Here is a 12,462-nt window from a genome sequence, read left to right as displayed (position 1 = left end):
TGTTGCATTATAAGTATGAAAGTCTCCATATATTTTGGAAGAGAGTCCAGAAATAATGCAACCTGTACATTTTGGTCCAGCTGCGTTCCCGCCTCTTCTATCCCTTGGATTAACACCATAAATTTAGTAAGATGTTCCTTAAAAAAATCATCCCTCATTTGCAAATTAATAAGACTTCTTAACATTCCAATCAGATGTCCCTGGCTTTTCGGATTATGATGGGATTCAAGAGTTTTCCACATCTCTCTGGCATTTTTACTATTCATAATCAAAGGAATCTGCGCATTACTCACACATTTAGTGATGAGGTCTTGTACCATTTCATCCTTCTCAGTCCAAATTCTTTGTTCCTCCCGAGAAGCACCTTCTCCTGGTTCCGATCCTGTAATAACTTCTAACAGCTTCTGTTGCTTTAGATGTTTTAGCATGCAAAATTGCCACAGCTTCCATCCTCTGGGTGCCAGTCTCTGGAGACCTAGCCGCTCCTCCGTCATGCTGGCCATCCTGAAGTAAAAGCCTCAACTCTTCACTGACTAAAAACTCTGAAGGTCTCTAATAGCTTCCTTGATTCAAACACCATAGCTCCTTTAATTGCTCAAATCTCCATTTGCATGGCTGGTGCCCAGAACCTGTCGGAATTTCTCTATTGAGATGCGTAGCAGAGTTGCGTAGCGCTGCAGAACGGATAGTATTGAGCGAGCTTAGTGTGTGTGTGTGTTTGAATCTTTGCTAAGATTCTGCCTTCCCTGCAAATTAGTCAGACAGAGTCTTTAAGCTTTAAAATAAGAAGCAACTACTTTATTCTGGAAGTACATGCTTGATAGGAAAGAGTTCTATATCTAGCTAACTAGTGTTAGGTCCAAACCCAACAACAAGCCATCACAGCTTACTCACCCACGTTCACCCGGGAAGGTGCGTAGTTGAAAGCTTTGCTCCCACTGGCAGAGGCCCCAGGAAATAAACACGCAATATACCTTTGCAAAGGGGTCCCAACCTTTTAGCAAGATCACTCTCCAGAGAAGGGAACCCTGTTTATTGAAAGAGTTCAGATTATATACCCTCACAGAGAGGTTACAGGGTAGGGGAATAAAACTTCATAAGACAAAGAAAAAAGGAACACATATCAATGTAACTATTTAGGAGGGGAAGAGGGGTACTTGAAGGACAAAGGCTTGGAACATCATACTCCCTTTCAATACCAGTCTTGCATATGTTATAACCTTGAGATAAGAACTGGTGCCAGAATGCTGGGGCATAGCTTGAGGGAACATCAAAACATACAGGCCCATCAACTTAAGATATGTACATCTGGGGGCGAATTCCTTCACCTTTGAACATATTTCTGGTGAGGCACAATAGACATGTAAATGTGACATTTGCTCTTTTGTTGTATCTCCCATTTCCCTATAGAATGGGAAAGGGATCATAATGGTTGGAGCCTTGGGGAAGGAAACTGATTTTAATTTTATTGGTGGGCCTTCCTGTTTGCTCAAATAGGTGAGAGGTGAGAGGTAAATAAACCGAAATCAATTTTATTTTAACTAATGTTTCATTTTTAACTCAACACTAGCTATGTTGGAGCAACGAGCACTGATCCCAGTACTCGCCCTCATCCTGGTTGAGAGGAGAGACAAAGAGAAGATGTCTGCTCCCCTCTCGAGAGAAAGAGAACACAGAGAGAGGCGGGAAGGAACTGGGATCAAACATCCTGTTGCTTATCAGTCTAGCAGGAAGGGAAGAGACGGCAGGATCAAAGGGATAGGTATAGCCTCAACCAGCAAGAGGTCTAGCTCTCTAGCTACCCTTATTAACCCCATGCAGCCTCAACCCACCAAGTTGGAGTTGAACCTCATACATTCCAACAGAAACAGAGCAAAATGGGGCTTTGTAGGGGCCCTGAACTGATGTGTTATTGATGCCAGACTTCAAAGTGGGGGGAGGGGAGACCCTCAAATCCACTACTTTATTCAGTCCCGACACAGAGCTGATGCACACCCCTATCTAAAACCTATCAGAGCAGCAGGCTTCCAGTGCATTTAACAAGAGAGCAAGGGAGCATCATTCCCATTCATAAAAGTAGATTCATTCACAATCCCAAAATAGCCAATGTGATAAGTGAACACATCCAATGCATTAGCAGCAGAATTATTTATTTTCGTCAGAAGCTTGGCTGGCATTTTAGAAACAAATTAATGGGATGAGAGGGTCTCAGTAGTGACATAAAGAAAGCTCCTTCAAATTTTGAATTGTATAAGGGGGGATAGCATGTAACCTAGTAATTTCTCCATCCACAGTAGGAGCGTATTTACATACATGTCTGAAAGGAGCCTCAGACTGCATTTTTTGGAAACAGTATATATTTTGTATTGTATGTATTTGTGGGAGCTCATGAAAATATTGGGATTTTTTTTCTTTCAGAAATTCTATATTAGCACATGCAGCTCCCAAACTATAAAGACCACACATGCCCACACAGCCCAGCAACAAGCTCCAAAACTCCTTCCTGCTATAGGAGCTGTGGCTGTGAATCTCAAGAGGTTTGAAAGCTTGCACTAGTTTTCATGACCTGTCTAGAGGGTTTTCATAAGCCCAAAAATACTTTTGAATCTGCTTATTGACAGACCATTCATATGTGAGAGGAGGGGAGACAGAATGGCAATCATAAGACCACTACAAGGAGAAAGGAGGTCTGGACTGCATAATCCCAAAACTAATTGAAGTAGGAATGCTCAGGAATGTGTCAGAAGCTATATTAATTATATCAAATATTTGTTGACCAGCCCAGATAGATCTGTAATGGTCAGCACAGCCAAATTTGCCGTGAGAGCTGCTCAGATTAGACAAGCTTGCCTTGCGATCTGAGTTTTATTTTCAAATGATGTTATAATGTTATAATTTTTATAATTTTTGTTACAGTTTTAGATACCACTGTTAAAGTTTTTAGATACTGCCTCTGTATATTAGTATTTTATCTGGCTAAAACCTGTATTTGGTTGCCTGTAATAAACTGATGTGTCAGAAGCTATATTAATTGACTGATTAATTTAAATACTTCTACACCACTTTATATTTGAGAATTTCAAAGTGGTGTACAAAAATATAAAGTCATAGAGTCGATAACACAGATACAGTAAAATGCAGTAATACTGTTTCTTCAATCTCCACAAAGACCAACCAATATCAGTGCTCAGGGAATGCTTGGGTGAAGCAGGAAGGGCTTCAGCATATGCCAAAAACCTATAGCAGTGATATGGTACCTCCAGAGGACTGTAGCACTTGGATCCCTCCAAAAAGATAGTAGGAAAATAATACCCAGAACAAAGAAGGCACCCAAAATCAAATGAGGCATCATTACTCAAATGTGAAGAACATGAAAGCTTGATCATCTGTCTCAAATTCCACAGAAGTATTCTGTGAAATAAAGGACTACTCATTCCCCAATATCCTTCTAACTGAGAGATAAAGGAACTGTGGGCAAATTATATCTTAAGGCCTACCCCACTCACATTTCAATGTCTCCCAGTAGTTTTTCCAACCCTACTGCTGAGGAAAATGGGCTACCCTTAGTCAGTTTTTTTGTAAGGATGCTATAGTAAATCACAAATGGCATAACAGCAAAGTTACACTGCCATCCTTCTTGTACTTTAAGCCAGTGGATGCCAATGACGGTCCAATTTATATATGTTTCTGGTGTCCCCTTGTGTTTAATTAGAACAATCTGAGTGCTCAGGAGTGTTCCTGGGTTATAGATTACGGGTTTATCCACACGGGAGCATTATTGCATACTAAATATGCTGTTTTTACCTCTGTTTTCTGTTTGTACCATCCACAGTAAGGTCTCAATACCAGCTGCAAACTCTGGTTGCTTGGCAGCCAAGCATGCTACAGTGATTTCCTTTAAAAAAACCCTGCAAGTGTGAATATCTGTGTTTTCCCTGGTAGGATACAGCTGAAATAAAAATCTTGGTTTCAGCAGCGTTATGCTTTTGCGCACAGGTTAAGGGGGAAAAGAAAACAAAGTCACCATTTGCAGCAACAACAAAATGCTAGCAGAATGGGGGAGATCAGCTGGAAGTTGCTTTTCAGCTTACAGGAAATAGAATGAATGAAGGGAGGAGGAAGGAGTGGGTGTGGAGAGGAGAACAATTGACACACCCACCTAAAAGCATCGGAGAAAAGCATCTGCAAGCATTAGAGATACGGAGTGAAGACATTTTTTCCTTCCCTTTTTGTATTATCAGTGGATTGGGTTGATTTACAGGGGGAAACTGCATGAGAGCTTCTCTTTGCTGGTAACATCATCTGAACCATGCAAATTAAAAAGATATGTGAGTAGCACTAAACATACAGTAAACCGCTGTGTGGATGAGCCCTACAAGTGTAAGAAGCTGACTTATACCAAGTTGGACCATTGGTCCATTTATTTCATTGTGGTCTATAATGGTCAGCAGCAGCATTCTAGGATTTCAGACAGGAGTCCTTCCTAGCCCTACCTGGAGATGTCAGGGATTAAACTTGGAGCCTTTTATATGCAAAGCATAATACTAAGTTAAGACCTTTCCTTTACTCATGTCCAGTCTTCAGAGAAGTGTGTTGTTTATATGTTTGTTTGTGACATGCAGTTATGCTAAGGTGTACCGTGAGTTGGAGCAGACTGTTCGTGCAGCTGATGCTCAAGAAGACCTTCGGTGGTTCCGCAACACTAATGGGCCAGGAATGCCTATGAACTGGCCTCAGGTGGAGGTAAGACACTGCCCCGTTATGATGAAACCCGGGATGGCTGCAATGTCATAGGAACATAGGATGCTACCTTATACTGAATTAGACCATTGGTCCATCTAACTCAGTACTGTCTACACTGACTGGCAGCAGCTCTTCAGGATTTCAGACAGGGTTCTCTCCAGCCCTACCTGGGGATGCCAGGGACTGAACTTGGGACCTTCTGCATGCAAAGCAAATTACAACTGAGCTACTGCCCTTCCCCTTATGCCAGCTTGTAGATTCCATGGCTGCTAGCCATGATGGCTGCCTGGAACTTCTATATTCTGAGAGGCAGTGAGCCACTGAATACCAATTGCTGGGGAGCAACAACAGGACAAGACTACTGATTTTGTGTCCCGTGGACCACTGTAGGAAAAAGGATGCTCAATTAAATAGGCCTTTGGTTTGATCCAACAGCATCCTTATTATTAGAACTTGTGGCAAAGTGTATCTGGGGCTTAGGAGATCAGTGCAGAGCTGCAGATAGGAGACCAGTGGCATGTGTGTGTGTTTTGTCTGCAGGAGTGGAACCCAGATGCAGCACAAACGATAACAAGGAGAGAGAAACCTCCTAAAAAGAATGAAGGAGGCAACACATCCAATGCCAGTGGAGGTGGGGAGGCAGCAACGCAAGCTGCAGACCGTGGCAGGTGAGTATGTCAAGAACCCTAGGCATAGGAGGCATTGTGCAAAAATGTCTCATGGCAGCAGAGTGCCATTGTGGGCAGTCAGTCATCTTGCAGAGTTGGACATGCCCAAAATCTTTGTGCTGTAATACCACTTCTCATGGTGCCATATTGCATTACCAGTGTGAGCAGCTATGAGCGTAGCCAAGCCTATGCTGCAGAGTGGTCAGACGACGAGGGCGGCAACACCTACAACTCCAGTGAAGCCAATGGTGGTGCCAACTCCTTTGAGGAAGAGCCAGCTACAAAAGGCGTGCGTGTGCGAGCTCTGTATGATTATGATGGGCAGGAACAGGATGAACTAAGTTTCAAAGCAGGTATGCCATAAAATATGCTAAGCAGTAGCGACTGAGAGGGTAAAGAGGCTCCCTGCCCCTGTGCAGCACAAAGATCAGGAGCCTTCCTCTCAAATGCCTGGTTCCTTAAGAGATTTCTTCCTAGAATGGATACATAAATATATAGGCCCTATAGTATAAGACTTTCAGCTTACATGTGTCCAAACAACTGTTCTAAAAATATTTAGGGCTACACAGAATTTGGGAATGGCAAAGAGATCTTTTATTTTTGCTCATTAAAATCGTAGCTTACATGCTCACAAAGTTCAATTCCATAATACTTATGATTAGCATACACCCTCTTCTCCTAAATGTAGTGGTTAGATAAGGAATCTGTTGATTAGAGGGCACTTCAGCAGATTAAGTCCTAGTATCAATTAGAAGTACTTGCCATACACATTTTTTTTTAAGACGGTCTCCTTAAAATTAGAATGGGGAATCTTAGACCAAGGTGCTGAATGTGGCCCTCCAGACCTCTCTGTCTGCCCCTTGGGCCTCTCCGCAGGCCACACCTCTCACTGGCCATGTTCCACACCCTCCTTGAGTGATTTTGCCTGGCAAGAATATGTCCTTGAACTGTGATAATGCCTCTTGCTTACCAGGATGAAGGGGTGTGTGTGTGCGTGCATGCATGTATATAGAAAACTGACTTTTGCATGGCTGGATTGTAGCCCACTGTGAAAGGTAAGAATCCCATCCATTGCTCCATCCACTTTTACCTCTGGCCCCACCCATCATTGGCATGCAGCCCCTGGAAAATCACCCATGAGGGAATGCAGCCTGCAGCCTGAAAGAGGTTCTCTTCCCCTGCCTTACAAGGACGACAGATCGCCATTAGTGCTGGTGCTACCTCACAGATATTAGCCCTGACCTTTGAGATCTCATAGGCTTGATTCCCTGAGATCATATATGTTTGTGCAGCCAGTGCATACAGGCTCTCACCTTAAACTCACCAAAATCATAAGTGCTGCTAGGTCTGAGGGAGCTCTGCAGGAATTGCCTTCTCCCCTCACCCCGCTACCCTGACCTCCCGCACCACTACCCTAGCCACCCCACATTTCTTCCTCCCAGCCACTGCTGCTCCCTTTTATTGCCATTTGCACTTAATTTTTTAATGAAAAAAAGCCTTGGGAGGCTGAAAATTTGAAAGTGGCAGAGGGAACAGGCTCTTTACCCTTTCCCCCACTGACCATTTTCCCACTCAAAATCAGGCACCCATGTGTTTTTGCCCACATAGGTTTCCAGAAGGGTAAATATGGGGTGAAAACAGCTGTGGTGAGGGATTTTGTGCAGCAAAAGGCCCAGTGGAGAAAGTACTAAGCCCCCACCCATTTGTGCAGTTTGCCCCTAACTTTGATAGAGGGATGGTATTCCACATTGACAATGAGCTCCCAATTTCAAATTTGTTCTTCTTCTTCTAGGTGATGAATTAACCAAATTAGGTGAAGAAGATGAACAAGGGTGGTGCAAAGGGCGTCTGGACAGCGGGCAACTGGGTCTTTATCCAGCTAACTATGTGGAATCTATCTAGTTTTGTCATGTTCTCCTCGCTGCTGTCAAATAGAAACCAACCTGCTGTCGTCTCCCATCTCTCTATGCCAGCCAAGTAGTCATCTTGCCGTTCAGTCACTCACTCAGCGCAGTTAGAGATCCAAACATATTTTCCAATCAATCTTTTATTTTTTTAATAGTAGCTTCTGAAGAGTATTTTGTGATTGCTTTAATTGTTTTTTTTTCTTTTTGTGATAATGAGATACTAAAGGTCGACACTGTCTATGGAGGGCTTCTTAAATAAGTGAAAGCCAATATCTCAAGCCCTTAAAAGCCTAACCAACAAGGCTTCTGATTGGCTGGTTTTTAAGGATAATGTATTGATGATCTACCTTAAACTATTCTGAAACATCTGGCACTTATGCTACTGGGGTCATTAAATCTATTTCACCTTCTTTGAATAGACTGAAGCAAGTAAAAACAAGGAGGAAATTGAGTATACTCTCTTTGATTTTTTAATCCTGTCCATTGGCTTTCTGCATTTTCTTCTCTATTCCTATTTTGACAAGCAACAAGGCAACTACTGTGTCTTCTGCAACAAGCCTCAGTCAGCATTCCTGTGCTACCTTCCAGCTGATTATCCTGAACCACTGAATTTAGTGAAGTATTGTATCGGTATGCTATATAAATCAAAGGGTTCACTCTACAGCGCCCCAAGATCTCATTTTCCCCATGACACTGGAACATGATAAGGCTTCTCATTTGGCAGATTTGGAACATACTGAGACTCTGAGCTCAAGATGGACACCCTATGCAAATAATCAAAGTGTACTTCACTGGCTCCTTTTCCCCAGTTTCTCTTGAGGAACTGGGCTGCATTACTGGGGATCTGATCAGATAGTGGTGGAGCAGATGCACCCCTTTAATACAAAAACATGAATTATCTGCTATTTCCAGACTGAAAGATATCTGCTGAGGAAGGAGAGAGATGAGATGCACACCTGTGAAAGCTAATAGCTGCCTACATGAAGAGAAAGACCACCAAGCTTTTGATGGATAATGCATTATTATTATATGGTCCCAAAAACGTAGCTCAAAACTGATGATCTGCCACACTTTTCCATTTGATTGCCCATTACATTGCTGTGGATGGTCAAGATGCTGCTGGAAGCATATCTTTGAATGAAATCCAAGCCTTCAGCCAAGGTGATCATTTCACCAACCACCAGATGTTGGCTGGTAATATTATGCAATGAACAGGCATAGGAACCAGGGCCAAGTGTACCAAACTGAGGTGGTGAAAGGCTGCATCTCTATATCAACTAGAACAAGAAAACCTACATAGTGCACAATTATGGAGGCATGAAGTTGTCACTGTGGTATCATGAGGCAGCAGATGATATGAAAAGCATTCAAGCAGCTAGTAATAGATGCCCACCCTAGTGCTGGGCAAAAGTATCTCAAAAGTAGTGGAAACGCCAGTTGGACTTCTGTGCATGTTGTGCTATGGACAAAGATTGCACCTGAATTTGTGCATTGATTTTGAACAGTTTAGAGACACAGAAGCAGCCAGCCGCCTGAAGGATAGCAGAAATGGGTAACAGAAACCACAAAGAAAAGTTGGTTGTAAAGTGAGATGTGATGTCCCTTTTGCAGATAAAATAAGAAGACTGCTAAGAGGAATATTTATAATGGAATCCCAGATAAAGCACCAAATCCTGTTGGATAAAGCTTCATCCTGTTTGAGAAAGTACACTTGCAGCTTCACAGAAATGTAAGGAGGGAGTTTGAGGGCTTCCCAGGATGCATCTGTGGAAGTTCTCTGTTTCCTTCCTGAGCCTGGAGTTGGCACTTAAAACCTTTAAACTGAGGATGGATGGATGCCTAGAGTTTAAACTAAATGTGTAAACCCAAACATTTAAAAGTCCGTATCAGTGGTAGGAGAGGGTTTGGTTTACTTCAGTCTCCAAAATTACCCTGTGTTAACACTGGAAATCAGAAATTGGGATAGCTCATACTTGATAGATTCAGGAAACTGCTGGGTTCCTGGACCAGGGATGAAAAAACTCAGACCCAGGTACCAAATGCAGCCCTCCAGGCCTCTCTTCCTGGCCCTAGGGACTCTCCCCAGGCCCCACCCCTCTCTAGCCCTGCTTCCCACCCCAAGCTTTTTTGCCAGGCTGGAATGTGTCCTTGAACTCTGATAGTGCCTCTTGCTTGTCTGGATGGAGGATTACGAGGAGTGTGTATAAAAACTTGCTTACTGTACAAAGGTAAAATTTACATTTATTGCTCCACCCACTTTTGCCTCTAGTCCACCCACCCCTGGCATGTGAACCTTGGAAAGCTGCCCAGGGAGAGTGTGAACCTCAGGCTGAAAAAGGTTCCCTACTACTGTCCTGGATCAAAGGGAAGTGGCTTTCCCCCATCTTTCACTTTCCAGAACCTTGTCAATTGGCACAAGAGAAACTCTTATCCACAGGGGAAGAAGCTTTGTTAGAAAAATTAGCATAGGGTGACCGTTTCTCTCAGTCATCATCCTGTTTGGCCAAAGATATCGCTGAACTTAAAATCTGAGATCCAAATGGATTTAAGATTCAAGAAGCCTTCTGTAACAGTAAATGAGGATCCTTCATAATTTTTAAGTTTCCCAATGTTCATAATAAGTTGAATTTTCAAACAAGCCTTGGGTCCTGTTTTCAGATAGTACAGAGCTTGAGCCCTAAAAAGGTAAATAAAGAAGCAAGTTATTTTTACTGCCTAGATGTTGGCCAGCAGTACAATTCACTGGCTTTGGATTTATCCCTGCTACCAGAGACAGACCAACGTTTCTGAAGAGGTTATTTGGTGTTAAAGTTGTCAGAGAATGGAAAGTGACAGAATAGATTCAAGCATTTCAGTGTAAATGTCTCTACTTAAACGTCTGATATTCAGTGCAAACAATTATTGGATGGAAGACACTTTTTGTGAATTCTTTGTTTCTTTATGCACTGAATGCTGATCTCAGAATCTACCATTCCCACATGAAAGACAAGGAAACAAATACCAATGGGTTACATTTCCAGGGTAATCACTCCATCAATGGAAAGAGCTTCTGTAAATGGACAGAGAGTTGCACACATAGAAGGGTCCTTCTGCAAAAAGAACCTCCTTCTGTTGACAGTTATGTTTGATGCAATATAAATAGGGAGTCAATATGTCAAAGATTATTATAGCATCCAATAAAAAAGGAAGCAAGATCATTGCTAGTGACATTAGCAGAGAAGTAGAATTAGATGCAATTACTTTAAGGAGAAACTAAATTTGATCTGAATACCGTTGGAACATATTTGTGTCCCCAGAATCTCAAATTTAAAGACATCTCTTGTTTATTCAGGAACTGTTTAGTTACTGGTTTTTAAATAGCTCCAGTCACATAGGCCTTTAAGAACTTGTCCTTCTCCAAGTGGAAAGCTGAAATAATCACAACAGATTTCTCTGTATTTTATCTTCCTGGTTTCCCTTACCTTGCTTCCCCTCTACTCAAATGCATGGGTCCCTCACAGCCTTTTTTTATCTTAGAAACTAGAAAAGCTAAAGGTCAGGTAGGTTACGTGAAGTCTTAGCAGTCCTTTCCCCAATCTCTTTTCTCCATGGTAGCACAATATACATGGTGCGTATCATCAGCGCTGCATATCAGCTGGGCTTGTGCCATCTTTGACTGACATATTTTGAACTGATGGAATCTGATTATTCCATCATCCAGCTACCTCCCATTGCCTAATCTGTTCCTTTCACATATCTCACCTAAGAGGGCTCACTATATTTACTTCTATTTTTTAGAAGGCTCCTTTTTGGTGTCTGGTTACAGCACACTTTTATTAACATTTCTCTTCTTAAGGGTGCCCTTTTACATATGATTGATCCTGCTGGGAACCCACAGATGCTTATGGTTATTGTAGTTTATCTAGTGTATTTCCTCCATTTTCATGTTATTTGTGTCCCCAAGTCTTTCCTTGAATGCCATCAGTCATTCCCTTCTCAACAGTCCCCCAGTTTCTTTATATACAGCTACCATCCTTCCTCCTCCACTGCAGTCTGTTTATCTTATGAATTATTGGACCCAGTGAACCAAGTGTTGTTCCTGAACAAAACATGCTGCATACTGGATAATGTAGACAAGATTTTTCCGACCTTCAACTTTTGTTTTGTTAGGTTAAGAAAAACTTTGAGGAATGCTGTTGTCTCAGCAATGCACCTGTGTGTGTTTTTTGTACATTGATTGTGTAATTTAAAACAAAAAGGTGTATATATATATATATATATATATATATATATATATATATATATATATATATATATATTGTGACTGTATTACTGTGTATACAAAAAATATAACATCTATGTAAATGTTATATGGATTTTAATTCTTGTTTGATTCTCATACTCTTAATACCTCCTGATGTAGCTGTAGCTGTCATGTTTACAAGATGAGCTTTTATGCTGAAATTGATCAGGCCACTGGAGTAGAAGGTGAACAAGGGGTTAGGTCTGACTCCTAGAGTGGTGGCTAACTGATGCTGCACTTCCAACCTAAATTCAGTTTCTCTCAAAGTTCAAACCCAAGACTTAATTTGAGCTCTGGCTTGCACCCTGTCTGACAGATGGATAACATGGCTTAAGGTTTGACCAAGTCCTGTTTTCTTTTTGTGGTATTCAGAATGTTCTGAATAGAACCCAGTTTGGTTCAAAGAGGAAAAGTAGATCTTTAGAGATGGCAGAAGCAGTTTTCAAATGAGGCACCATTCTTCAAATTGTCTTGCTCTGCCTGGAAAGCACTGCATTTGGACTTCCCTGGCTGCTTGGTAGCAGACTGGGCGTTAGAAGATGCAAAACTGAGAATTAAGTTGCAAAAGGGAAACTGATGGTGTGTTTTGCTAATGGTACCAGAGGAGAGAGAGTTTACAAAAAGCCTTGATCATGGCTTGAAAAAAGCCCCCACTTCCACCATTCCTGCACCACCATCACCAAGGTATTAAAAATGCAAACATTTTGCAGGAAACCTAACCCTACTACTTACTTAGAAGAAAGCACAGCTTTGCTTGTTAAGAGAACCATTCACCGACATTCAAAGGGCCGATTCTCATGCCCATCTCTGGGAATGGTAGTTGTATCAATTCTGAGGCGCTCAATTATACACATAGAGGCAG

At 42.0% G+C, this 12,462-nt stretch overlaps 1 protein-coding gene across 6 annotated transcripts in view; it reads left to right on the top strand.

Annotated features, from left to right (window-relative positions):
• Positions 1-11,553, top strand: part of PACSIN1 (protein kinase C and casein kinase substrate in neurons 1) — an 86,107-nt gene extending 74,554 nt beyond the window's left edge. For all 6 annotated transcript variants that reach the window (XM_061632375.1, XM_061632371.1, XM_061632373.1 and 3 more), the window contains 4 exons: positions 4,623-4,743; positions 5,284-5,411; positions 5,571-5,764; positions 7,204-11,553. In XM_061632375.1, the coding sequence (XP_061488359.1) occupies positions 4,623-4,743; positions 5,284-5,411; positions 5,571-5,764; positions 7,204-7,313 (553 nt within the window). In that variant the 3' untranslated portion in view covers positions 7,314-11,553. The remainder of the gene's footprint in view (positions 1-4,622; positions 4,744-5,283; positions 5,412-5,570; positions 5,765-7,203) is intronic.
• Positions 11,554-12,462: the final 909 nt, after the last annotated feature.

The sequence above is a fragment of the Rhineura floridana genome, chromosome 6 (assembly GCF_030035675.1).
Source record: "Rhineura floridana isolate rRhiFlo1 chromosome 6, rRhiFlo1.hap2, whole genome shotgun sequence".
Taxonomy (NCBI): Eukaryota; Metazoa; Chordata; class Lepidosauria; order Squamata; family Rhineuridae; genus Rhineura; species Rhineura floridana.
The sequence above is the reverse complement of the archived record's forward strand: the minus strand, read 5'-3'. Positions and strand labels throughout refer to the sequence as shown.